The sequence below is a fragment of the Perca fluviatilis genome, chromosome 4 (assembly GCF_010015445.1).
Source record: "Perca fluviatilis chromosome 4, GENO_Pfluv_1.0, whole genome shotgun sequence".
NCBI classification, from domain to species: domain Eukaryota; kingdom Metazoa; phylum Chordata; class Actinopteri; order Perciformes; family Percidae; genus Perca; species Perca fluviatilis.
In genome coordinates this window covers 11,178,365-11,204,610 of record NC_053115.1, presented here as the reverse complement: position 1 = coordinate 11,204,610, position 26,246 = coordinate 11,178,365, and the positions used below count along the sequence as shown (strand labels likewise).

Here is a 26,246-nt window from a genome sequence, read left to right as displayed (position 1 = left end):
CTGCCACCTAGTGGTGGTATAATCTACATGGATTTGTTTGGTTCACACCTCATGGCTTCAGAATGCCTTGTTATTAGTAGTGTGTGTATTTCATGACAGCTCCCCGAACATTATAACACCTCCAGGATACATTCAATTTAAGGATGCATTATATAAGTATATCTCACTTAAAATCTTTTTGTTGTGTTGGGTCTGTTGCAGTGCATAGGATTTGAAATGAAACAATGACAATGAGGCGAAAATGTCAACTCTCAGCTTTATTCTGAGAGGGTTTACATCCACATCAAAGGAAGATTGAAGCCTTTTTTTTATTTATACACCCCAAAACATAAAGTAATTGGATTGAGTTTGCTTAAACTTCATAAATTCCTCATATTTATTTGCTGATCTTTTGCACACTACAACTGCCTAAAGTCTGTGGCTCAAAAACACCAGCAAACACTCTGTAGCTTCCGTAGTGATGCTCTGCTGGGTCTGTACTGCAGCCACGTGGTCATCAGAGTGAAACACATGATCAGTTATACTGAGGTCAGGTAGCTCAGGTATTCAAGACCTCGCCAGTCAATTATATCCCACAAATTTGTTTGTATTTTTTGGAGAACAAGTAGTATGTATATAAAGGGCTACGAGTCCCTCACACTCAAGCTCCCACAAGGCGGAGAGTTGGCACTAATCCTATAGTCACTGCTTCATGTCAAACACAATGTGCTAGCGTAGCACAGAAGGACTTATTTTATCTGGTGATGTAACCCACATGCATTTACATTTTGCATTTGTTGTTTCAGTTCAGTCTTGAAGCTGTGGTATACATCTTGCCACTTAAATCTTGTATTTTGTAACTCCCCTGTTGGTTGCAGAGGACGAGCAGCAGCAGAAGACCCTGTCCTGCAGTAAGTCCGTCAGACAGCTGACCGTAGAGAGGGATCAGGCCTTGGCTGACCTCAACTCTGTGGAGCGCTCCTTCGCTGACCTCTTCAGGAGGTATGAGAACATGAAGGGAGTCCTGGAGGGCTTCAAGAAGGTCAGTAGAGCTTCAGTATGAATCTCATGAGACTACCACAGAATAGCCAGTTCACTAGATATTCTCTACATGTATTTCTTCAGAATGAGGAGGTGCTGAAGAAGTGTGCACATGACTACCTGATGCGTATCAAGCAGGAGGAGCAGCGATACCAAACTCTCAAGGTGCATGCTGAGGAGAAACTTGATAAGTAAGTTTCCATGTCTGCAATTTACGATTTCAGAATTCAATCATTAGACAGGCTAGACGTAGTCTCTTGTTTTGTGGTGGCCTAAAGGTTAGAGAAGCGAGCTTGTGACCGGGAGGTTGTCGGTTCAATCCCCAGACAGACAGGATAAAAAAATCTGGGTGGGGAAAGTGAAAGAACAGCCCTTGTCCCTCCCTCATTACTACCACTGAGGTGCCCTTGAGCAAGGCCCTTAACCCCAACCACTCCAGTGGAGCTGCTCAGTGGCCAGCAGATCAGACTGTGGTTGTGCTGTGGAACTGTGTGAATGTGACAGGTCGTCGTGAATGTGGAACTGTGTGAATGTGACAGGTCGTCGTTGCAAATGAGAAGTTGTTCTCAATTGACTTACCTGGATAAATAAAGGTTAAATAAATAAAATAAAAAAATGTTTTGACGATCTCTCTTGTCTCTTTCACTTCCTCTCTAACAGGGCTAATGAGGACATCGCCCAGGTACGTGCCAAAGCCAACTCTGAGAGTGTTGCACTAAACGCGAGCCTGAGGAAGGAGCAGATGAAGGTGGAGTCACTTGAAAGAGCTGTCCTTCAAAAGGTGGGACGACTACGAACATGATTAAAATTGATTCACTGTGTTAAACTGTGTAAGTGCAAGGCAGGGTATGCTGAAAAAACACTCTGGATGATTGAGGTTAAAATCCTTTCGCTGGGAGAGTTTTCTGTTAGTGTGTTAGACATCTCTTTTCAATTCAGAAGTCTGGTAAAATTGTTGTTTTAAACAACAATGTATTATTGTCAAATAAATTGTGGTATGTAGGAATTATTACATCAAACAAATACAATCACAGTTAAGATCATTTGTGGGCTTTATGTCACACCAGTGGTAAGATTGCAGTACTGTTGTTTTCCAAGGTAACACACATTCCTGTCCTTTCTCATTTTTTTGTAAAGATTTAGTAAAAGGGATAAACGTTTCTTCCCATCACCTTCAACTTGTTGCACCAAGAGGAACTGGAACAGTATTTCTTGGTTCTTCTTGCTTTGGAAAAAAAAGTCTTCTCCTGTTTTGTGCAATTAGATCCAATATATGTTATAGCAAAATCCAACCTCTGTGGCTTGCAATGTTAAAATATAGATTCATGGTGTTGAATTACAGTGATTTCAAAAGTGCTTTATTTACAGCAATCTGTAAAATCACTGTAAAGTACTTCATCATGTGCAGGCATGTGTCTGCCATCACACTGGCATGACATCTAACACTAGGGGGCAGTGTTTAATTTACTAAGACCAACAAACTGGTCACATATCATATAAGCATATCATATTGTTTGTTTTTTTATGTAAAAAATAACTAGCATCTATAAGTGTCAAAAAATATATCAGCGTAAAGAGTATTTCTTACTTACTTCTCTGCGTACATATTGAAAGACTTGTATTGTATCTGTGCAAAATAGTGTTTTTGCCCAGTCGTTTTATCTTTACGCCCAATTTCTAAACACTCTTCCTCTCTGTCTCTCACAGAATCAAGAGATCGAGGAGCTCACTAAGATCTGCGATGAACTGATCGCCAAAATGGGGACAGAATAAGATGCCTTTAATCAATATTTCACTGCAACATTTATGTAAATACTGTACATGATCACACTTCAAGCACCTGTCAACCGTATCTTTCTCTCTGCTCATATGATTTTGAAAAATACATTTGAAATGCAAAATGGTTGCTCTTTTCAGATTGAAATATGAAACCAGCGCAATAATTGTTCATAGTGGAAGTGGAAGAAGCACAAAGCTATCACAAGGTGTATTTTAATTACTTTGAAGGAGATTTATTGATCTTTGGTTAAGGATCTACAGCAAAGGCTCATTTTATAGTTCAAAGATTCATCAGGTTTTAACTGTTGACCCTCTTCATTGTAATGTATGTGCTTTTGTTCTATTACAGAGAATTTCCATAACCGTTTTATACAGCATGTTTAACACCAAACTAACAATAGTGGAACTAAGGGAAAGACAGTGTGGGCACACAGCACAGACATCTTTTAGCACAGTGCGTCTACACTGTAATTACCTGTGTTGATAATACAGTTGTCAGAAAGGACAAATCTCTCTATTGAGTGCCTAAACTGATCATAGTGTATTAGTTCCCTGGCATATAGATAATAGATACAGATAATAGTAATATTACTTATAGTATTTCTTAAGTTGCCTTTGAGTTTGTTTGTCTGTGTTTGACATGGATATATGGAATGGTATATATTGTATATATATATGGAAATATATACAATGTGTGATGAAGTCCTCAGTTATACAGAGTTTGAGTTTTGACATCGTGTTTATTATGCCTACCATAAATCTTTGGGATTGTTAACTATGAAGAGCACTTAAGAGAATCTTGAATTCTGTTCTATGATATCGTGGTTCATTTGGAGATAGTTTGATGGGTGGAAATTAAAGTTTAGTTTGAAACTTAAGTAGTGAAAACTTTGCTCTCATTATACTGTAAAATTATTAACATATGTGCCATGTTTAATTTTCTCGCTCTGCGTTTGAATGCAGGAAAGTAAGAAACACATCCTGACGTTGCCATCTAGATATTTTTGGACTGTATTCATATTTTATGTAAGCCCAAATGTTGCTGGTGTGCCTTTATTTTGTTAAAAAAAGAAAGAAATTTTTTTTTTTCTTAGATCCTTCATGCCGTTGTTTCCAAATTTGGTTGCCAAAATGTACTATATACATCATATATCTTCTATGATCAAAACACCCTGAATAACAGTGCGTTATAATGGGTTTGCAGTTAAGGTGAAGGTCTGTGTTTTTGTGAGCAGAGCGTTCATCATGTAATAATATCTTTATTGCTAACATCAGAATATTCTGGTCCAATTGAACCTGAAGAAGCTCACGAGTGCATTTCTGGTCAGATGTGTTTGAGATATAAAGGACAGATTCTTCTGTGGATGCCTTGTTTCACGTCAGCACAATCAATTGCCAAATGTCCTTGTAAAATGACATGAGTTTCAGTGTGACCCTGTGTCCTGCTGTAGTGGTGTTACATTAGTCTGAAGGTGCTTTTTGATGCAAACCCATTGTTACAGTCCAATATATGTAAATTTTATACTTTATGAAAAGAATATTGTTCCAAATATTTGTAAAATTGAAGAGTAAAGTATACCCAGATTGTATGTTAACTGCTATATTTTGTGCATTCCTGAATAAATGGTTAAGATTTAATATATTTCCTCCTTTGCCTGAATCATTTAAGCTGAGCACACATAACGAATCAGAAACACATCACATTTAGTTGTTCCTGAGTCCACTATCGCTGCAGACAATGTTTATTCCTACAGGGAAGATAGAAACTAAATGTCATCACTGTCTTCATGTTGTCTCAGCCAATATCCTGTTGCTTTTTACAAAGTCACAGAGGCTGTAGTGTCCTCCAGCGGTCAGATTTAACAATTATAACAGTAGTTAGAAATGTATGAACAAAACAGTCCATCTCAGGTGGTGTGGTGCACGGTCCACAACTGTGGCAGGTCAGTGATTTTATTAGCAGCTTCACATTATTTAACGCTTTCAATTTCCATTTCTGTTGTCAAATTTAAATGAAAAATCACAAGTGGGGTTAAATTTGTCTACTGTAAATTTGAAACATCAAAACTAAGGTACTTTAGTCACTAACTGGGACCTCTACCAGCGTTAGACTTGAAGTTGTGTGTTTGGTCTGCTTCGACATCCCTCTGTTCTGTTGCAACTTGACTACAGAGACGACCTCCTTCCTGCTCCCCTGACAGAACTGTTGATCACATTTTAGAGGAAAAAACATCCTCTCCCTTACCTCATATTGTTCATCAATTTGTTTCATAAACAGTTAACTATACAGTGAAGTTTAGCAGAGGAGCAGGCTGACTGCTGGTATTCTTTACCCTACAATCCACAACAGGTAACTTAATGATGTTTACTCAGACAAAACAAGTGGTCATCCTCATTAAATCCCAATTGCTTTCTCAAACACGGCCCAGTAGCCAAATCTGTTTGAAGCGGGGTCATTTACCAAATGAGGCTAGCCGGTTTTTATTGTTGTAGTAACTCAGAGCCAACAGATGCACTACAAATGTATTTCTCCATATAAAACAATGCAGGAAGTCAAAATGTGTCAGAAGTGTCAGGTGTTGAAGCCTAGAGAAGCTACAGTCAGTAGAAAGGTTGTAGTAGGTAACTGAATAATGTTGATAAAAAATGTTCAGGCAAATTTTGGTAATTGTTTTATGTTTGATGTCACTTACGTCAGTAAATTCAAGTCTTACCTGTTAAATGTCTCAAATATTTTTGTCCTTAATGACATTTGCACAACGGAGAAATTTGTTGGAACATTCTCACCACATGGTGGTCTCCTTAAACACCACACTACCACAGGGCAGGTACTGTACTGTACTATACTAGACTTTTTTTCCGACATACTACACTTTTTTATGACTTTTTTTTGACATATTATACTATGACTTTTTGTCTTCAGTAATGTGAACATAACTTAAATAGCTCAGTGAGATTAGCTGCTGAAGATTTTATGAAAATTGGAGGTTGAGGGTTCAACTCTTTCATATACCATGACTTTCTTATGACTTTTTTCGACATACTATAATTACTTTTTTATGACTTTTTCCGAAATGCCATATTACTATATTATGACTTTTTATGACTTTCTGCGACATACTAAACTATGATTTTGTACGACTTTTTCGTCTTCAGTAATATGAACAATAAATACAACTCCAAATCAGCAAATTATGAGCTTCATAAATAGCTCAGTGAGATAAGCTGCTTACATTCTAATAACCATTCAAGGTTTAGGGTTCAATTCTTTAATATACGCTTACTTTTTTATCAATTATTTCTACATACAATACTAAGACTTTTTTATATGAATTTTTTTCAACATACTATAGGCCTACTATGACTTTTTTTGACATAATATACTATGACTTTTGTTCTACATACTATGTCATTTTTTTCTCGACATAAATGAATGAATCTTTTTTACTTTTTTCGACATGCTATACTATGAGTTTTTTATGACTTTTATGAAATACTATACTATGACTTTTTAACCCTTTTTTCGACATACTAAACTATGATTTTGTATGACTTTTTTTGTCTTCGGTAATGTAAACGATAAATACAACTCCAAACCTGTGCATCATGAGCTCCACAAATAGCTCAGTGAAATAAGCTGCTGAAGATCTAATAACAATTTCAGGTTCAGGACTCAACTCTTTCATATAGTATCCCTTTTTTTGACATACTATACTATTACTTTTATAGGACTTTTTTCGACATGCTATTTATGCTATGATTTTTTTTTTTGACATAGTATATGTGTACCATGACTTTTTTATGACTTTTTTTGAAATACTATACTATGGCTTTTTATGACTTTTTTTCAACATACTGTACAATGTAATTTTTTCCCGACATACTATACTACGAATTTTTATGACTTTTTTTCTACATACTATACTGTTTTTTTTCCGACATACAATACTATGACTTTTTTATGACTTTTTCAACATACTATACTATGACTTTTTAAGTCGGTTTTTGACATACTAAACAATGATTTTGTATGACTGAGGGTTCAACTCTTTCACATTACTTTTCTATGACTTTTTTTGACATACTATAGACTTTTTTTCTGACTTTTAACGACATTCTACTAAGACTTTTTTATTACTTTTTTTCGACATACTATGACTTTTTGTCTTCAGCAATGTGAATGATAAATACAACTCCAAACCAGTGCATCATGAGCTTCACAAATAGGTCAGTGAGATTTGGCTGCTGAAGATTTAATAACAATTTTAAGTCAAGGGTTCAACTCTTTCACATACTATGGCTTTTTTTGACATATATACTTTGACTTTAAATTGACTTTTTATGACATACTACAGTAAATAGAGTTTATTCTGATGGATCAGTTAGGAGGTTTAGACATGACAGTTGATGAATACAGGCATGAAGTACTCATCAACAGGAGCGACTTGCTGTACAGATTTGTGGTGGCTCTTGTCTACAATGCGTCCTTGAGGGTAACACTTACAATCTCAAAAGTTTGTTTCTTATATTTAATTTATAGTTCTCACTTGGTGGCATCTGAGGCTCCCCTAGAGCAGATCAGCTCAAGATCTGACTACCATTGGTTCTCCTTTGTGAAAATATTAACTACAATTGTATCACTGATTTTGTCCACAAATATCTGTCTCTCTTGTTTTATCAGCCACTCCTTTACCTTGTCTATACGGTCAGCCATGGCATGATGGGAAGAAAGCCAGTCGACTAGACTGGGCTTGTTTGCTGGAAATGGTCTACAGTTTTTAATACAGATACAGTCTATATGGACAGAAGAACCAAACCAATTAGCAGTCAATTGTTGATTTTCAGTTAAATTAGCAGTTCTACAGTACCCAGTTAAAATAACATTTTCCTTCTTATGGAAAGTGCAAAAAGAACTTTGTAGCATATAATAATACTTTAATAAATGAACATAATTCCACAATAGTCATTAAGTATGATGAAATCACCTCAGCAGAGGGAGGAGGACAGAGGAGGAGGAAGGACAGCCTGAAACTGTACGAAGGGCACTGATACTGACTGATGACTGTGCTCTTCATTCTTTCTCTTTCACTCAATATTGTGATATCCGGAGTTATTTATTGTATTCACATTTTAGATTAGTTTCCAGTGAGATTACAAAGTGACTTTGCTGTTGTAAACTTCACTGTTGCTGCTCTAGAAACAACATTTAGTTATATATTTAAAATATAAATTCAAATCCTGTTCTAAATTTGTATTTAAATATTTGGCCACAATTTAGCATAGACTGTCTATCCAGCCACATAGGCTACTAGGTTTTGACCAACCAGTGTAACCCTGGTGATTGGGCCGGAGAGGGCGGGTCCAGGATGCTGAGGCGGCTTCTCATTGGCTGCTCTGCTTTGTGAGAAGTGGGACGGGAGCGCGCGGCCAGCTGTGAGGGGAGCAGAGGAAAACAGCTAGAGTACTAAAGGGACAAAGAACCGCTGCTTCACATCTCATACTCTCCAACAGGTTGGAAACCTCAAAGTCAGCGTCTTGGAAAGCGTCTACTTCTTGTTCTTCGTCTGTCAAAGTAAGTGTTTGCTTTTAGCTTGGGCTAGTCGACAGCTGATGGGATCTCGCACGTGCACAAGTGAAACATTGAAACTTATTTGTAAAAGGGTTTTATTTTTTCGTCCATGTGTACGACTTAAAACATTAAATGAGTCAAATTAGCAATGTCTCCTTTTAAAACTAATTTAATTGTATTTTTCATCCCATGCTTTAAATTTAAACACAAAAAAGTGTTGCAGCTCTCAAAAGTTATCTAAAATAGAACATGGGCTACTACGGTGTGTTGAATTGTCGTAATACCTAACCTAAATAATGACCCAAATCTTAAAGGAATTAGCGTAACTCTGACATTTATGCCTTCATTACTCTGGTGCTGATGAAATTGAGACGGATTTTCTGAAGAAGTTGCCGTACTCTTCTGACTCTTGATGAGTTCTTTTTTTTGTCACTCACTGTGAACATTGGGACTGTTCTGGACATGGCTTATGGGCTTAACAGGCACTTGATGGTTGATTTGTGCTTTTCTGAATTCAGCAATACATTGGCAGTAGCTCAGTCCGTAGGGACTTGGGTTGGGAACTTGAGGGTTGCTGGTTCAAGTCCCAGTACGGATCAAAGTACAGAGTGTGGATTGGTAGCTGGAGAGTTGCCCATTCACATCCCGTGTTTACTGCCAGGTGCTCTTGAGCAAGGCACTGTACCCCCCCAACCACTCAGGGTGCTGGTCCAGCACTCACTATGACATCTTTCCATTTTGTGCATGAATAGGTCCTGAGCATGTGTGTGTATTTCAGGCCTGTGCGTAGTGATTTCTAACAAACAGAGTGTAAATTGTAATTTCCACACTGGGGATCAATAAACAGTATAAATTATAAATTATTATTATACAAGAGCACTGGCTTTGACTGAGAAAGCAGTACGTGCAGCATGTGGAATTTAGCATTTTCCAGTTGACTTGACAGTCCTTGGCTACCTTTGACTGACAGGCAGCTTTCACTTATTGTTTGGCCTTGTTGCTCTGATGCAAGACTACATGTTTTAAATGTTCTACAATGTCGAACTATCCATTTATAACCTGCTGTCAAGTTTCTGAGTAAGTGTTAGCTGTGAACATTTTTCTGTAGGAGGTGGGTGTGTCTCCACTGGTTTTGTAGGCAGTATAATCAAGAACATATATAACACATATTCAAGAGAAGTGTTAGTTTTTCATAACTGGGTATGTGGAGTTGACATGTGCTGACTGAAGTGACTCTTATGGACTAATTTAAAATTCAGTCAATCTTGACTGCTGTGAGAAGAGGCATACTGAGTTATTAAAAGCCCAAATTGAAGTATCTCTTTCCTCCTGCTTAACTTTCATGAGAAGATAAACCAGATGCTTCAGATGATCGCATCTGACAATTTGTTGACTGTGTACTGCAGGAGTGTTTTTTCAAGCCTGTGAGCTCTGAAGTTTGTTTGGCTGTTGCTGTGACGCAACTTGGAAAAGCAACCTCCCTTCCTCCCCATCAACACACTAAAGACATGGAGGTCTCCTTACTTTCACTGTCTTCCTTTCCTCCAGGAAGATTCCTCCCATGGGGCTTTTGGTCCCTCCGTTGACACTTTCATGGTTTGCCATGAAATATCGAGGCAGAGTCAACGTTATCTCTGAACCTCAGTTGCAGCCTCCAGGCACAGATCAGCAGATACATGAGAGGGGCAACACCCCACCCTGCAAGAGCCCACATTTGCTCTCCATTAGGCTGTCAGAGAGAGAGGAATCCTTGTCTTAGCAACATAACCGTCGTTCTCCCCCAAACCTTTTCTATTTTGTTTCTTTTCTCTTATTGGCAGTTTTCACTGGTTGCTTAATATATTGTAAAACTATGGTGAATTCCGTTAGAGATTCACAAGCTTATACTTGTGGTTGCATAGAGGCCAGTGAGGGGTCTCTGGGAGCCTGATGAAGGCCAAACCAAACTGTTACTGCACACAACTTTATAAAGAAACTGCTCATTCGCTTAAATTATGGACAAAACTACCACACACCACAAATTACTGTCTGCCTCTGCAACATGAACTCCTTGGAATTGGATGTTGTTACTTTAAAAGTCCATCTCATTAAGAAATATTCACTAAGCATAGTTCTGTACAGCTTACCGACACATGCAATCTTTTTTTGTCTTATTATTTCCCCTAGATCACTTTCTTTTCCTTCCTTGTCCTGCATAATGCTGCGCCCAGTTGCCATCCACTGTCTCTTGTCCACCTTGCTGTGCATGTGGGCGCTGTGTAACGGCCAGTCACCCTCTAGCCCCCCTGTAATCCAGCTACGTCTAGCCGGGGAGAAGCGGAAACACTACGAAGGCCGGGTGGAAGTTTTCTACAATGGAGAGTGGGGGACGGTGTGCGATGATGACTTCTCCATCACTGCTGCCCAAGTGGTGTGCAGAGAGCTCGGCTTCATGAATGCCGAGTCCTGGTCACCCTCTGCCAAGTACGGAAGTGGAGAAGGTAAGAAAACTGGCATGGACTTTATTAGAAGTGTCTGTTGGTTTCCAGGATTTCATCTGAGTCTTTTATTATCTAATCAAAATCAAAATCATGCTTTTCAGCTGTCTAAGAACTGAGGTGAGGGTATAGGGTGTTAATCTCAGTAAACCAGGCATCCACCCACATTCAAAGGTAGTATATCTCTTCATACAGTTTCATATGTTCCATGGAAATCCTTGACTGAGGTACATGTTTCCTCCTGTCTGACTGCTAATACCATCAGGCACTGGTTTCCCCATTAGAGGACTGAGACACGTTGATCAGCTCTGAGCATGGGGGGACTGGAAACACTGGGTGTGTAAACCAGACACACACAGACGTAATCTCATCCCCTCTCACTTTGTCGTGTATGAATTCCTCCATCACTGTAAAAACACTGATGAGATTCCCAACTCTGTAAGTGTGATAGCTGCTGGTGATAAATGTCAGTTGGTAACTGTTAATTAACTCAGTGTCCCTTGTTAAAGGCACATGTTTTCCCACTGGGTTGGGCCACATCCAGCCAGCCACTTCAAAAGTGAAGTAATTAACTTTGTTACTTGCTTCCCAAAGCACCACAGTCATTACAGCAATTTCAAGAATAACATATATGAAGTGATACACCCCATGCATATAATGTTGCATGCATATAATATTTTAAAACAAGCAATAAACAAGCAGTATGATTCTGTTTGCACTGCATTTTAGCAATGGCTTAGGTATTTAAAGATGGGGGCCCTTGGAATTGGGTTAGGCTATGCTAAAAGACACTTTGAGTGTTTTAAAGTTGCAGTATTTGTAATAACAGGATGGGAAAGAAATAAGTTTATTTTTAACATAAACTGTGTGCAGAAATAGTAAGCCATTTATCACTAAAGAATTACCAAAAGGGTTTTTGGTAATTTGCTGAAAAATAGATGTTTAGTCTGTAATAGAATACTTTTGAAAGGAGAGTATTTGAGGCCCAGACTAGCTGTGTGCATGTGAGTGAATGGAAACATCTTTTATCTGTTTTCTTGTTGATGGTGGAGACACATGACTATAAACTTGATCAAGAGCATTTAGCATTTCCCATAATAATGACTCCAATAAGAGAAACCACAAAATGTTTTTAATTGAAGACACAACTACATAACAAGTACAAGTATATCCCTTTTGGATGCAGAGCGTTTTCCCTGCAGGGATGTTAATCAGATCCTCAGCTGCCTATTACACAGCTATTATTTGCTATATAATTGCTATAATTGTGAAAACCTGTTTGTGTAAAACAAAATGTCAGAAAAAGCTAAGGCTACTCTGCTTCAGGCTATAACTTAAAACAGGATCAAATGCAACTGCACAACATCTTTATTTAGACCTTCTTAGGAGTGGCTTGCTGAAAGTGCCAATAAAAGCCCAATCAGAAAGTTCATGGCTCCCCTGTGCACTGTGCGCCCTGCTCTTTTCACTGGCTTGTGAAATTACATTCCCATAAGCCGGCGAATGATAGTTTTAACACAGCAATCCAGATTTATCACAACTGGCAATGCTGAGTATTTGTTTAGACAAAGGTGTACTGAGACTAATCTGGTCCTGCTTGGGAACTCTGCTGTATTTCAGCACCAGAAGACTTGGCACTTATTATGTAAATGTTTCAAAGGTAATCCTCTCTCTGCCAGGAGACGGCTACGTGACCGTATATGATGCAGTCACTTCTTGGTATGATCATGATGTCCCTCATCAACATACTGAGACTGCCAGAACGATGAGCAGTCCATTGGTGGTTTCCATGACCACAGTTCTGTGGTTTCCCTCATGGCTGATTCAGAACAGCCAGCTGGACAGCAGATGATCTGCTTTAGCCGTGACAACATTTATTCGGCAGGTTTTTGCTGAAAGAATGTGTCAGGTTATGTTGGAGACCAAACACAGCTCCACATGAGTAGGTTTGCTGTCTGTGTGACTAGACTTGGACATGAAAATGCTGAAAAAGATGTCAAAAGGGTGTGATCCATGGCTTAAGCTGTCAATGTACCATGTTGTAACCACCCATTTATATTTTCTAATGAATGAATTCCTTATTAGGAATTGAAGTTTGCAGCCCCATTGGGCTCAATGGGAAAAGTGTGGCACCAGCCCTGCAAGTGTAAAGGGTTTGATATGTGATAGCAAGGGTCAACCACACATTGGATTATACAATAAATGTTCTAAACCACAGAATATCAGTATAACAGGTCATACATTAAAACAAGTCCTGCAGTCCAACAAAGCAGCACACACAACATATATATATATATATTTGCTTAAATCTTTGCCTCTCAGGCCGTATCTGGTTAGACAATCTGCACTGCACTGGTGGAGAGAAGACCCTGGCTCAGTGTCACTCCAATGGCTTTGGAGTGTCGGACTGCAAACATTCAGAAGATGTCGGAGTGGTGTGCACCCAAAAGCGCATTCCAGGCTTCAAGTTCATCCAGAACCAGGCCAACAACGATGAGGTAGGTTCCCATGGAGCACCACCCTCACAAATAAACCTGTACACATTTGGGATATTTCTAGTAAATAGATACATCTATATAAACTCACACAAGTAAACAGGCTGGGATCATTTGATCACATAGTTAAGAACACTCAAGTAGCATCCACTCATGGTTCAAGTACACACACGTAACCTGAACAGATGTTCAGCACAATAAAAAAAGGAACAGAGCATAGGCTTTGGATGAAAGAAAAAACTTATAGTGAATTGCTCCGGGAATCTCAAAGTATTTATTTCAAATCTTTCCAACTTTCCAGACCGAGCCAGACAGATCAGTGAATTGAATGTAATGTCGGTTTGTCTGTCTGTCTGTCTGTCTGTCTATCTGTAGATATTACGAGGAGCAATATTTTGCTGCTTTAAAACACAAAATACTCAAAATGTCGCTTGACACGACAGCCGCCAATAACTGATTTGTAAATCTATGAAATAGTGGTGTGCTAAATCAGGTTGCACCATTAAAACTTAAGAAATTTCTTAGCTAGTAAAGACTCTGGTAATGTGTAAATCGGTTGCTAGGAAACATCTGTAATCAATCATGAAAACATGAAGTTCCTGTAGCATCAGCTGCAGAGCTATAGACCTTTTCAATGGAATTCCATTGGCAACAGCCTGGCCCCTTGTTAACATCCTGTCAGTTGATGACATTTACATACACTGCAACAGGAAATCAACTTGGGTCCATTTAGAATGTTTATGTTTACATCTGTGAAAAGGTCTATATTGTGTTGTTTCTTGAAATTTTCTTGTTATTATTAAACAGCATTTTAATCACGTGTCAGGTCAGATTTATCGATCATATCCCATTACCTGTTTTACTCTTCACTCTCAGTTAATATATTAGCAAGCTAACGTTTCTAAACGTTAAAAACGTTAAAAGTCTATCTAAATTTCTTTAACAATTCATCTCTGTGTACAAACTTGCATGTGTGCAACCCGTGTAAATTTAGTGATGCATAAATCTCCACTTAGTAATCACTTACATTATAAAAAGGCTAAGAACTTACGAACAGCTGTTGCAACGGACACCAGTATTTTGCTCTTTGTATGATTAAATGGATACAACTAGTAATCAAAATAATGGCCTTATGGGTACTAAATCAGTATGTCTGGACAAAAGTGCTTCCGTGTACTTAGTCATATCTGCCATGACATGAAGCCAGTGTCAGCGTATAATGTTGAGCTGTCCACTCCGCCATTTGCACTAATGGCTCTGCCATGGTCCCATTACACTATCCCTGCCCACACCGGACCCCCACTCTGCAGCCTCGGAGATTTTGGAAATGACTCAGAGAGGGGGAAGACCATCCTGTCTGGCTGCAGAGAACGCCTTTGTACCGGATGGAAAGTCAGTGTGGGTTTGTTGACGTGATGGGAGAAAGGGAGGGAGAGAAGAGGATAGAGATATTATTTCACCTTGTCTGAGAACATGTTATTAAAAGATACTTCCATAGAGGGTTTTCCCTGTTAAGACCAGACTGACAAAATAAAGCAACATTTCTTTGGCAGCTTAGAACACAGTCGATGCTGTAACACTTCATGACGGCATTCATACTAGAGAGTTTTGTTTGTTCATACTAGAAGTCGGGTGGGAGATTTGGCTGTTACCAGACTCTCTACAACAGCCTGAACAGTCAGTGACTGTGATTTTTACTGGGTTCAGTAAAGGCAACACGCCTGAGGAGAACATCTGAAATCCCTGTGTATCTTTCTCATGCCTAGTTAAGTCACGGGAATGGAGGAGTAAAAGACAGGAGAAATTGAAATCTTTAATCCCAAACTGAACCCTATTCACAATGTTCTTATTTGTACAGGTCCTGTATGTAAGCAGCACCCTTTTCTTCCCTATTTGTCTTGTGTATTTAGGGTCTCTGGGGTGTTACTGCAGTTCAGTCCCCCACCCTGTAAATATTTCCTTGGTCTGGCCAGAGCCTTTCAAGTCGCAGGGAAGAGGAATGGGGAAAGGTGTAGCTACACCTCTTAAACCATGCTTGAGCTGACGTCAGCAATGTTCCTTCAATCTGTTTATTCACAGCATGAATTGACATTCTGTGCTCTATCTGGAAAGTTAACACCCTAACCAAACGTGTACTACAGTCTAAGTAGAGGTCACAGCTAAAATGGTGGGGCAATTAGTATTTTTACTTTTACAGGAATGCTTTCCGAATATCGAGAGTGCTGCCTACCGGGGCTTTGTACTCTCTTAGCTTGTAGTGTCAGTGATGTGTCAGTTTAGTGTTGACATGATTTAAGTAAAGATTTTGAATTTGAGTTACAGAATTTGGATTACCAGCAATTTGTTCTAGTAGGTATGGAGTAGTTTTTCAGTACTGTATATCAGGGCAAATCTACAGGTCACAAAGTTGCTTCAAACTGCAATTATTTTGTTTCATAAGCGATACATTGTGAGACTACTTACAGTTTATGGGAACGTGGAGATTAGACCACATGCTCACTTCGGCAAATTCAGCTTTGACCACAAATAATAGTCTACTGAAAACATCAGTCTGTCATTTATGAAAACAGCAGCTTCCACTGGCACGAGTTGCAATGGAAGACATGCTAAGCAGAAATACCATTAAAGCTTTAGCATGTACAAAATATCAAGTCAATAATCAAGTTTTGCTAAAAACTAATCTTGAAGTGTCTTTCTCAGACAGCTAAAGCTTTTGTCAGTCGTCATTTTACGTCTGACATTACCAACTGCAAGTGATGTCAGTCTGCTACTGATCTGTCCTTGAAAGACGAAAGCCATCGCTCTTAACATTAACTTTCTCAGCTAGTTATGCAACACTCATAACACAACAACAGAACATGCATTCCTGGCTGACTGAATCATTGTCATGAATAATGTTAATTATTTTAACATGCAGCATCTCATTCTCACACCATTGCAACATTACCGTTTTCATTTGTCTGTCTAACCAGGCACAGTTGCTTTATTTATTAGCATGCATTTGTATGGTCTTCAGCCATTAGGGGGGGGATTACATTTGTCAGCAGAACCAAACACTTAGATGGAAGGAGGCTTAGTTTATCATCTGTTAGTCAGGACTTTTCAACCAACTCTGCCATTTTCACTTGCTGTTCACGTGTGAACGGCACACTGCACGTGTAAATCATTGTCCACAGGATCAGTGATAAATACATCATCTTCATGAGAAGATGCCTCAAATTTCAGTCCGTATACGTTAGATGTTTATGAGAGAGGGCGACGTGTTATTTAAAGGAAAATTATAGGAGTTATTCCAGGATGTTCTTTACTTTGTGTTTTCCAAAATGTTGGCATTGCTAGCGTTGCATAATACATTGTCTCCTGCAAAAGAGAAATTTCCAGTGGGAACTGTTGCTTTGTTGCACTCTTATTCGTACCTTTTTGATTGTTCACAAGCCAGTGCAAGTAAAGAAAATAAGATTTTTTTTTTAGATAGATAAATCGCATACTCCTGCTTGTAGAACCTCAAACATCATTATAAACAGATTAGACGTCTAGATGAGTTCATCTTCTGCCTGAAGGGATGAGAAAAAAATTAGCACCAAAACAGCTGCAGTTGCCCACCACTTAGTGAGTTCACTCCAGCTAAACACTTACATCCAGAATCAACACAAAGACGTCAGAAGCCAGTTGTACTAACAGAATGCAGTGGTTAAAAAGCCTTTTGATTCGTTGCTCATCTAAACAGGGCAAAGGTTGCTCTCCTCATCATGCGCGACGGTGTCCGCTTACATGAATTCCAGTTCCTCACATTCGCTGCTATACAACCAAAGGAAACCCGAGCCAAAGTTGGCTTTGCCTCCAACATGATGTATGCAAAAGGCTTGTGAGGAGGAGAGTGATCGAGGGGAGAAAAGGTAGATGTGTGCGCTGATGCCGGTTTCTCTCCTGTGTATAGAGTAGCAGACAGATCCACCACGTGTTCAACAGCTGGATCACACTGTGGCCTTAGCTTTCCTTTGCGCAGCAGAGTGCCAACAGTCCAAACTTTTATTTCTGACACCTGCACTTTAGGATTACCATAGCATTTTAGATTTAGTAAATATGAATTATTGTATGTGCAGTGCACATATGCATCAAGACTAAAGTTTCAGATATTACACAATTTAAGCTACTAAGATGTGATTTAAACATTTTGATTTGAGTGGCCTAAATTAAAGCACCAGTTAGAAATTTGTTGTACATGGATGTTTCAGTACAATACAATACAATACAATACAAAGCATCTAAACTTAAAGGAACAGTTTGACTTTTTGGAATTCATTTTCTTTGTTGCTGAGAGTTGGATGAGTAGATTTATACCATTCTCATGTCTAGCCACACATAAAGCTGCACCCAGGTGACTGTTAGCTTAGCTTAGCATGGACATTGGAATGAAAATTTCAATTATGAAATATCGGCATTTCTACATTTTTCCAATTAATTTAAGGCCAGTTTGAGATTAGCCGTGTGTGTGTGCGTCTAGTTTACCTATAGTAATTAATCTTTTCCTTTCTGTTGTCATGATGGGAGACAGTGCACTCACTGATAGATATTCCACATGCAAAGCACACAGCCACACACACAGCAACACACACACACACACACACACACACCTCCTCAGTGAAGTCAGTCAGGCAAACTTGGGGCAGAAAGTGGGGTAGGGCAGATGTGAAAGTCATTTGAAAGAGCCTCGCTGTTCTGCTTTTCATCTAAATCTGTGGCGTGATTATCATTCATACTTGCCATGTTTTGTAGGATGGGGCGGGTGTAGGTGGGTGAGTAGGTGGGTGGGTGTCTGGAGACACGTGTAGATAAACGTGCAGCAGGGCTGGAGGGCTGAATAAAGCGGAAGAAATGCACAGTAGTCGAAGCATTAGTCAGACACTGGCTAGACCACAGTCTCATGTTCACACATTAAATACTGAGGGGGACCCAGACACAAAATAGTCTGCTCTCCATTTGGAGTTCAGTAATGGTCAAAGCTCGCTTCAGAGACTAGTAATGAATAGAGCTAAATAAAGTAGTTTTCTTTCTTTTTCTGTAACTCGCCAATTACAAACAAGGCCAAGAATCATGCAGTCAAGTCCAGCTAACCAGTTCTAAACATTTAAAAACTTGTGAAATATTGGCCATTTATGATTTGATTTTTTTACAGGAAAAGAGTACTTTTGGAAAAAGGCCACGTAATGAGTGAATCACTACAGTACAGTGAGTCAGTCACAGAGTGACTGTAAGATGAAGCAACGTTATAGAATGTCCAGTTGAGAATTAACCTCAGTATGACCTACAGAATGGAAAACCTGCTCTCATTACATCTTCCTCCCATCACACATCTGGTTGCCAAAATGGTCAAATTTTGGAGGAAACAGGTATACCTGGCCACATGTGTTGATTAGTGAAATTTAATTCTATTAGGCAGATTTTATCTAAAAACTAAACATATATTTCAGACTGTAATCTTTACTTCCTCCTAACTCCAGATTTACAAATTGATATTATGACATTTTCACTAGAATGTGAAAGAAATATCATCATGGGTCCATGTTCTTTTTGCTGCGTTTTTCCACTAAAACTGCTAAAGAAGTGACCAGTGTGTGGATTTGGGCCTTGGCCAAACAGGATTATGCTGAGTTTATGTCTGGTGGTCTGGGTATGGGGGGGAAATGCCTGGACTGATCCCAGCTGTGGATATCTGTCCTCTTCCCTTTAGTCTCACACGTTCAGACGGCCAGTTTCCTCTCTCTGTGCCAAATGCAACACAGGCTAAACCCATCTCAGTGCCCCATTTCATACTCACCTCATACCCCCTATCCTGTCTGGTGTTTTCTGTCTTCACACCTGGCGTCACTTTGATTACTCTCCTTTTCTGTTTCACTCCATGTTCTGTATCAGGTGAACTTCTGTTTAGCTATTTATTAATATATAGCTTACATGTTTGTCATCTTTGTTTTTTTTTTCCTGTTAAATTCATGTTTTTATACCATAATGAATAATCTCTCCATCGTCTCAGAACAGCAGATCCCTGATCATAGTCACGTCTCCTCACCTTCCCATCCTGCCAGGCACCGACGGAAAACGCTGTGTCATGCTCTGGCCAGCAGGAATCTCTTCATGAAAGAGTGGTTCTTGCCGACTCTTACCACTGCGGTCAGTGGGAGGACCGGGGTCACTGTAGAAACAGTCTGACTTAGTTGTGGCTCCTCCTGCATTGCACTCTTCAGTGTTTAGAGCCTTGAACATTCCATCAGGCTGACGCCATCTCAGGAAACCAAACGTTTAATATTTCTGGGAGACATGCCTGGATGTTTTTTTTTGCAGAGTTAAAGAAGCGGGCCATTACAAAATTACTGAGATCAGCTTTTGCATACCACTGAGCAGCTCAGAGGTTTGGCACCCACAGTGCAACCTCACACCCTGCCAGGGACAAACTGCAGAACTTGGCTTAAAATGAACAATGGCTAATTAGATAGTTGTTTTCCCAAAACGCCCTGGAGGTCAAAGGTTACCATTACTTCCCTCCTAACATGAACTCCGTCAGCAGCTTCTGTCTTTAGCCTCTCTTTAAAATCTTGATTTACAATTAGAATTTTATGGATAATGTTTTTTTACTTCTATCAGTGCTCCCAGTTTTCTGATCATCCCATAAATCCAAGATGCTACGTGAGCATTCTATTAAGAGACATTTGGCTAGATTTCTTCCACACTGACCCTTAGGGAAAACCCTAGTGTTTCTTCTTTTGTGCTCTACTGGTCCGTTTTAGGTTCTTGGCTCACTGCTACAGTGTGAATAATGGCATTGATATATTTCATATCATATGTGAATATCAGGTAGCTTTTCATAAAGACTATGTACACTCGTGAATTACTATTTATTCCCTTTAAGTTTTTTTTATTTGGGAAAACCAAACTGCCCACGGGCCCTTACATCTCAATTCTGTTTAACATCTACATGCTTCCACTGGCTCACATTATGGAAAACAACAAGATTAGTTACCTTAGTTATGTGCACGACACACAAATTTACATAACCTTAACGTCTGGGGACTATAGTCCAATACAAAAACTGACTAATTGAACAAATTAATGACTGGATTTGCCAGAACTTTCTTAAATTAAATGTAGAAAAAACTGAGGTAGTTGTTTTTGGAGCAAAAGAGGAACGATTGAAAGTCAGCGCTCAGCTTCAAACAGCAATGTTAAAAACAACAGACAAAGCCAGACATCTTGGTGTAATTATGGACTCAGACCTGAATTTCAACAGCCACACATTAAGACAATAACAAAGTCAGCCTATTATCACCTTAAGAATATATCAAGGGTTAAAGGACTTATGTCTCAGCAGGATTTGGAAAAACTTGTCCATGCTTTTATCTTCAGTAGACTTGACAATTGTAACAGTGTCTTTACAGGTCTCCCTAAAAAAGACAGTTGCAGCTGATTCAGAACGCTGCTGTCCGAGTTCTCACTAAGACCAAGAAAGTGGATCACATCACTCCAGTTCTGAAGTCTTTACACTGGCTTCCTGTGCCTCAAAGAATTGATTTCAAAGTACTTCTGCTGGTTTATAAATCACTAAACGGTTTAGGGCCAAAATACATTTCGGATCTGCTACTGCACTACGAACCACCCAGACCTCTCAGGTCGTCTGGGACAGGTCTGCTTTTTGTCCACAGAGTCAGAACTAAAACTAACTAAACTAAACTTTGAATTGCCCTGTTGCTGAAATGTGCTATATAAATCAAATTGCCTGGCCTTGCCTTGAAGACGTAACCAAAATGGAGCAAAAATTCCAGACATTCATCCAAACTGCTAAGGCCTCTAAGGCAATACTTAACAAGTTTAAACAAAGATTTCATTTTCAGATTTTTCAACTTGTTTTGCGACGATGTGTTCACCCTGATGGATTGCCTTTCTTAAGCAAGTTTCAAGTCTGCAGGTTTTGGCATGAGTTTATATCCACCATAGGTACCCAAAAAGTTGGAAAAAGGTTGTCATTCTTTAACATAAAAAAACGATAACATGCTTTCTAAAGTGGCTGGCAGTAATCTAAATGTATGCAAATGAACAGAAAAAGCATACAGTATAAAATGTAACAGTTTGTATTATTGTATCATTCCTTCTCTTTTTCTGATACACTTCTGCGTTCCTAAACTGGGTAAACCCCGCCCGATCTGGCTGGCTGGAAATCTGTATGTTTATCTATCCTGCTTCCGTTACAAATTTGCGGGAACCAATCACAAACTGGCTTATCCACCTGGCGCACTATTGGCGGGTTTAACACGATGACGATAGAGAAGCGACCAAGCAGCTTCTTGTTTACATTCAACAAGCCGGCCACCGAAGCGCAGCGCTCCATGGCAGCAACCCGTTGATACCGCTGTCGCTGCTACGTCACCTGGATCATTGGTCTGATTGGTTGAAGGACTATCCAATTGCGTACAGAGTCATTTGAACTATGCCCGTTGATCACGCCTCTTGTGCAGTAGAATATACAGAGCAGACTCCCCAGACTAATGTTCAGTCTTAAAAGGTTGAGCTTGGTCTGACTATTGCATTCCCTCACAAAACATTCTTCCTTTATGACTCATAGGCCTCATTGTATTTAAAATATATCAAGTGAAACAGGACATGTGAAGTCCAGAGTTTAGATAAAACTAACTATATCCTCTAAATAACATTCTTGTCTTTTAGACATTTAGACAATTTATTTGAGATTATTGAGATATTGACACTTAATTATTTTTATTTTTTTTAGCAGTGACACTATAAAAACATAAAGGTTTCTTGGTTTCATTTGACATTGTCAAAATTCCCCATCAAGGAGATCACATGATCACACGAGGCAGGGAGGATAGCATGAGCACCCCCATTATTGCACACAATTACTGTTGTGATGTCTGATTTCCTGTTTTTAATTTTGATGTCTCTTCGCAGAGATTAAACTACATAGACAAAGATTTTTAAAGAACTCTATGAACAAAATAAAACTGCTCTCAAAAATGAGAAAGACAAAGTGTGAAAAGTTTTTAAAAAAATGCATTGAATGTTTAATCATTAATATGTAGCTGCTGTCAGGTCTTTTGTCAGTGGTTGACTTATGCTGTTATATCATGTTACGAATGACAATAACAGTCCTCTAATCTTTTAAAGGTATGGAATATTCGATTGATTACAATTCTTATAGTCTATGTTTAGCAAAGGTGTATCCAGATGGACTAAAGTGTGCATAAAGGGGTCTATGGTGTGTAATATAAAATGTGAAAATTGTTATATGGCATGCAGTGATGAAACATTTCCTCTGCTGTTTCTCAGGGTTTAACGGTGCAGGTGGAGGATGTGAGGCTTAGGGCCACTTACTCTCAGAGGAAAAGGATTCCCATCACTGAGGGCTTTTTGGAGGTGAAAGACGGAGGAAAATGGCGACAGATCTGCAATGAGGAGTGGACAGAGAAGAACAGCAGGGTCATCTGTGGCATGTACGGCTTCCCCGGAGAGAAACGCTTCAATCCCCGACCCTACAAGTGAGTTATGGTGCTGGGGCCAAGAGAAGGATTTAGAAATCTAACATAAACAACCCTAACCCTTAGCTTTTAGTTGAGTTAATTACAGTTTAGATTATGGGAATATAGTAGTGCTGCATATATAATGAATTATTTTAAATTCACACCTGTGTCAAAAACATGCTATATTCCTGTATGATACATTTTAAATTTGTATGTTACCTTAGGATTTCTTTAACTGTTGATTTTCATTCTTAGTCTATTTAGGAATGTTTTATCATCACAGACTGATGTTAGGAAACGTTACATAAGCACGCATTTATTTACACTGTTCATCACTCAACCCTTCATCCGCTTTCCACACTGAGATTAAACAGACTCGAGCCTGGAGATTCTTGACAAGAAGCCAAAAACTGCCAGAGGAAGTTTTAGAGAATGAAAGATGGGCCTTGCTGGGAAACCACTGAATGCATTACGTTGTGAAACAGTGGCTCTTTTGGCTGCATGTAATAGTTTCCCTTTGTTCTCCCTCTATTTCCTAGAACACTTTGTGTCTTATCATTTTTATCTGCCAACATGGGAACTGAAGTTCATAATAAAACAGATGTTTACGGCATGTGAGAGAATAACCACATGAGCAACTCTCCCAATCTGGTCACTACATGAAAGAGAATGTTTATCTCTTAAGCTCAGCCTGAGGTACAAATCCAGTAATCAAAGTTTTTGTTTTTAGAAAACAAATGTGGCTACCTGCCTTCCAAGAAGAACATATCTTTGTTGGTTTGGTATTCAGTAAGGTTTATGTGCATGAGTTTGTGTTCATGTTAGTCTAATCTATTTATTACTGTATGCACATCCAGTCAGTGATGGTCTCTATAATCATCAAGCTCCCAGAACCACAGTTCCACCAGTCAAATTAAGACCAGAGAGACATCAGACATGCAATTGATTTACAATGCCGTGAGTCAAAGGGATAATTACGTATGATGTGGTCAAATGTGCAATCTGTATTCAAATGGATGCTTCGTGTAAGGATACTTATGATATAGTAAGATGAAGGCGAAGAAGAGGACTTTGATTAAAAAGGTCTCTATTTTTATAGTTTTGGTAGACATGATCTCATCTGATTTGATGCATATGGATGCATTTTAACTGAGGAAAGCACACTATAAGGTGCATCAAACCAGCAAAGAACACTTTTTTTTTTTTAAGGACAGCTCTATTCACCAAAGGTGCCAATGACAGTGCAACGACATTAAAAACTCAATAAAATTTAGCATCTCCTCCCATTTCACGGACCAGAAATTGTTCTTGTATTCAAATTGCTACATTCTGTTTACAACATCTGGATAAGCAGTAAGAACTGAAAGGCTGTAAATGTAGCTCATGCTGGTTTCATTACATGGTCTGCTTCTTCCAAGGCCCGGACCTGTTGTTGTGGTCCTCAATGACCCTGATGACTTCTATTCAAGTGTGGGGGTCATGAGAGTTATAAGGTACTCTCACAACAATACCCCCATTGTGCTTCACAGCGTAGTATGGTTATTGTTGTCCCACTTCCCATAAAACAGCTCCTTAATATTTCTGTGAGGGTGTGAGAAAGAATTGCTGTTATAAAATACTTTATTGTAATGCCAACCATTTTCCAAACCAAATTGTGTTTTTTTTAGATTTCCAAGATGTTTTTAATACCTGCAGTGGTTCAGACCTGTATGGTATAAAATTACTTTTTCCCCCTCTTTTTTTGATTTGATATAGAAAGTTTCTCACATCCATATGTCACCATTGTTAGGTAACCAAAATTGGCATTGACTGTTTTGAAAGCTCTTCTTTGTTGTTGTGTGATGTGCTCATGGAAATGCAGCTCAGCAGGTGATAATTAAGTGTTCAATATCAGAGCCTCTCAGCCAGCACTTGAATGCACCAAGCGGACCACTTTTCAGAATAATCAATGCAACAGCATTTCCATGCAAAGATGACATAACGAAAAAGGCGACATGTTCACTGTGATGGATTGCCTTTCTGAAGCAAGTTTCAAGTCTGCAGGTTTTGGCAGGAACTGATACCCACCATAAGTACCCAAAAAGTTGGAAAAAGGTTGTCATTATTTAACATAAAAAACAATAACATGCTTTCTAAAGTGGCTGTCAGTAATCTAAATTTATACAAATGAACAGAAGAAGCATACAATATAATACGTAACAGTTTGTAATATTGTATTATTACTTCTCAGATTGCTGGCCACGCGTCGTAAGAAGAACTTCTGGGGTTTCTCGGTCAACTGCACAGGCAACGAGGCTGACCTGTCCGATTGTAAGATGGGTGGAGAGATAAAGCAGAAGGGCAACAGCACCTGTGAGCAGGGCATGCCTGTAGTGGTCAGCTGTGTGCCTGGACGTGCCTTTGCTCCCAGCGTCAGCGCCGGCTACAGGAAGGCCTACAGGTTGGAGGTAGGTTGGATTTTGCACGCTTAGCTGCACAGCCGATCTGTAGTGAACTCTGTCACTTCATAGGAAAAAGATCTTGGGTTTAAAACTCAGCTGTAGTCCTTTCTGTGTGGTGTTTGCATGTTATTTCAGTGTGTGGACAACAGGGATCTTCAACTGTTTATGTGGCAATGTGCAGTGCTTCATTAGAGTTATTGGCCGTTTTAATTAGGTACAGTGAATGTATAGGAATTTGTCTTGATGGCATTTATGAAAGGACAGACAACCAACTTACGTATTATTATATAGCATACTGAAATAATGCGACAGAAAGGAAAACTGGACGTTTAACAGCAATACATGCCGTGTTTTAAATACTTGATAAATTACTATGTAAATGCAGGCAGCTTGTCAGGCAGAGGAGGGCGGTTAAGGTCAATAATTGCATTGGATTTTGGTGACTTTGTTTGACTGAGCAGAATCAGATGTTTTGGAAAAACTGAGTGTTTCTAATAAGGAAGAAAACAGTCATGTATTCTGTTAAGAGTAATACCATCTGGACAACTCAGTCTTCACTTGTGGAAGAACAACTATAAACTGAATTAAAGCTGCAAGCAGCGTTGGCCCTCGCACCTCCTTGCGCATCGGGGTTACGCCGCTCCACGCACGTTAGTTATGAAATGGGGCGTGGCTTAAGCATATAGGGCGGGGCAAACAGTCACCAATTAAAAAGGAACTCTGCTTAGTTCAATGACACCTCACACAAGACTCTACCTTAAAGTGATGGTTCAGAGTAATTTCACCCTAGGGTCCTTGGCACCGAAAAGAGATACAACAAAAATATTTATTAATTTAACTTTTTTTTTTTTTTTAAGTAAGTCCTGTAGTATAACTAGCAGGAGACAAGTAATAATTGAGGTAAGTTTGGAGACATTACCTTATTTAATTATTAAATTAAT

The 26,246-nt window shown here is 39.1% G+C and overlaps 2 protein-coding genes across 6 annotated transcripts in view; both read left to right on the top strand.

The window, feature by feature from the left end:
• The window catches only part of tacc1 (transforming, acidic coiled-coil containing protein 1), a 32,661-nt gene extending 28,220 nt beyond the window's left edge, over window positions 1-4,441 (top strand). For all 5 annotated transcript variants that reach the window (XM_039797525.1, XM_039797524.1, XM_039797526.1 and 2 more), the window contains 4 exons: window positions 858-1,021; window positions 1,105-1,211; window positions 1,681-1,801; window positions 2,728-4,441. In XM_039797525.1, coding sequence (XP_039653459.1) covers window positions 858-1,021; window positions 1,105-1,211; window positions 1,681-1,801; window positions 2,728-2,793 — 458 coding nt within the window. In that variant the 3' untranslated portion in view covers window positions 2,794-4,441. The remainder of the gene's footprint in view (window positions 1-857; window positions 1,022-1,104; window positions 1,212-1,680; window positions 1,802-2,727) is intronic.
• A 3,784-nt stretch (window positions 4,442-8,225) lies between these two features.
• Window positions 8,226-26,246, top strand: part of loxl2a (lysyl oxidase-like 2a) — a 30,613-nt gene continuing 12,592 nt past the window's right edge. Inside the window, exons 1-5 of the mRNA XM_039797721.1 lie at window positions 8,226-8,371; window positions 10,535-10,848; window positions 13,168-13,343; window positions 22,674-22,882; window positions 25,095-25,311. Of these exons, the coding sequence (XP_039653655.1) occupies window positions 10,566-10,848; window positions 13,168-13,343; window positions 22,674-22,882; window positions 25,095-25,311 (885 nt within the window). The 5' untranslated portion in view covers window positions 8,226-8,371; window positions 10,535-10,565. The remainder of the gene's footprint in view (window positions 8,372-10,534; window positions 10,849-13,167; window positions 13,344-22,673; window positions 22,883-25,094; window positions 25,312-26,246) is intronic.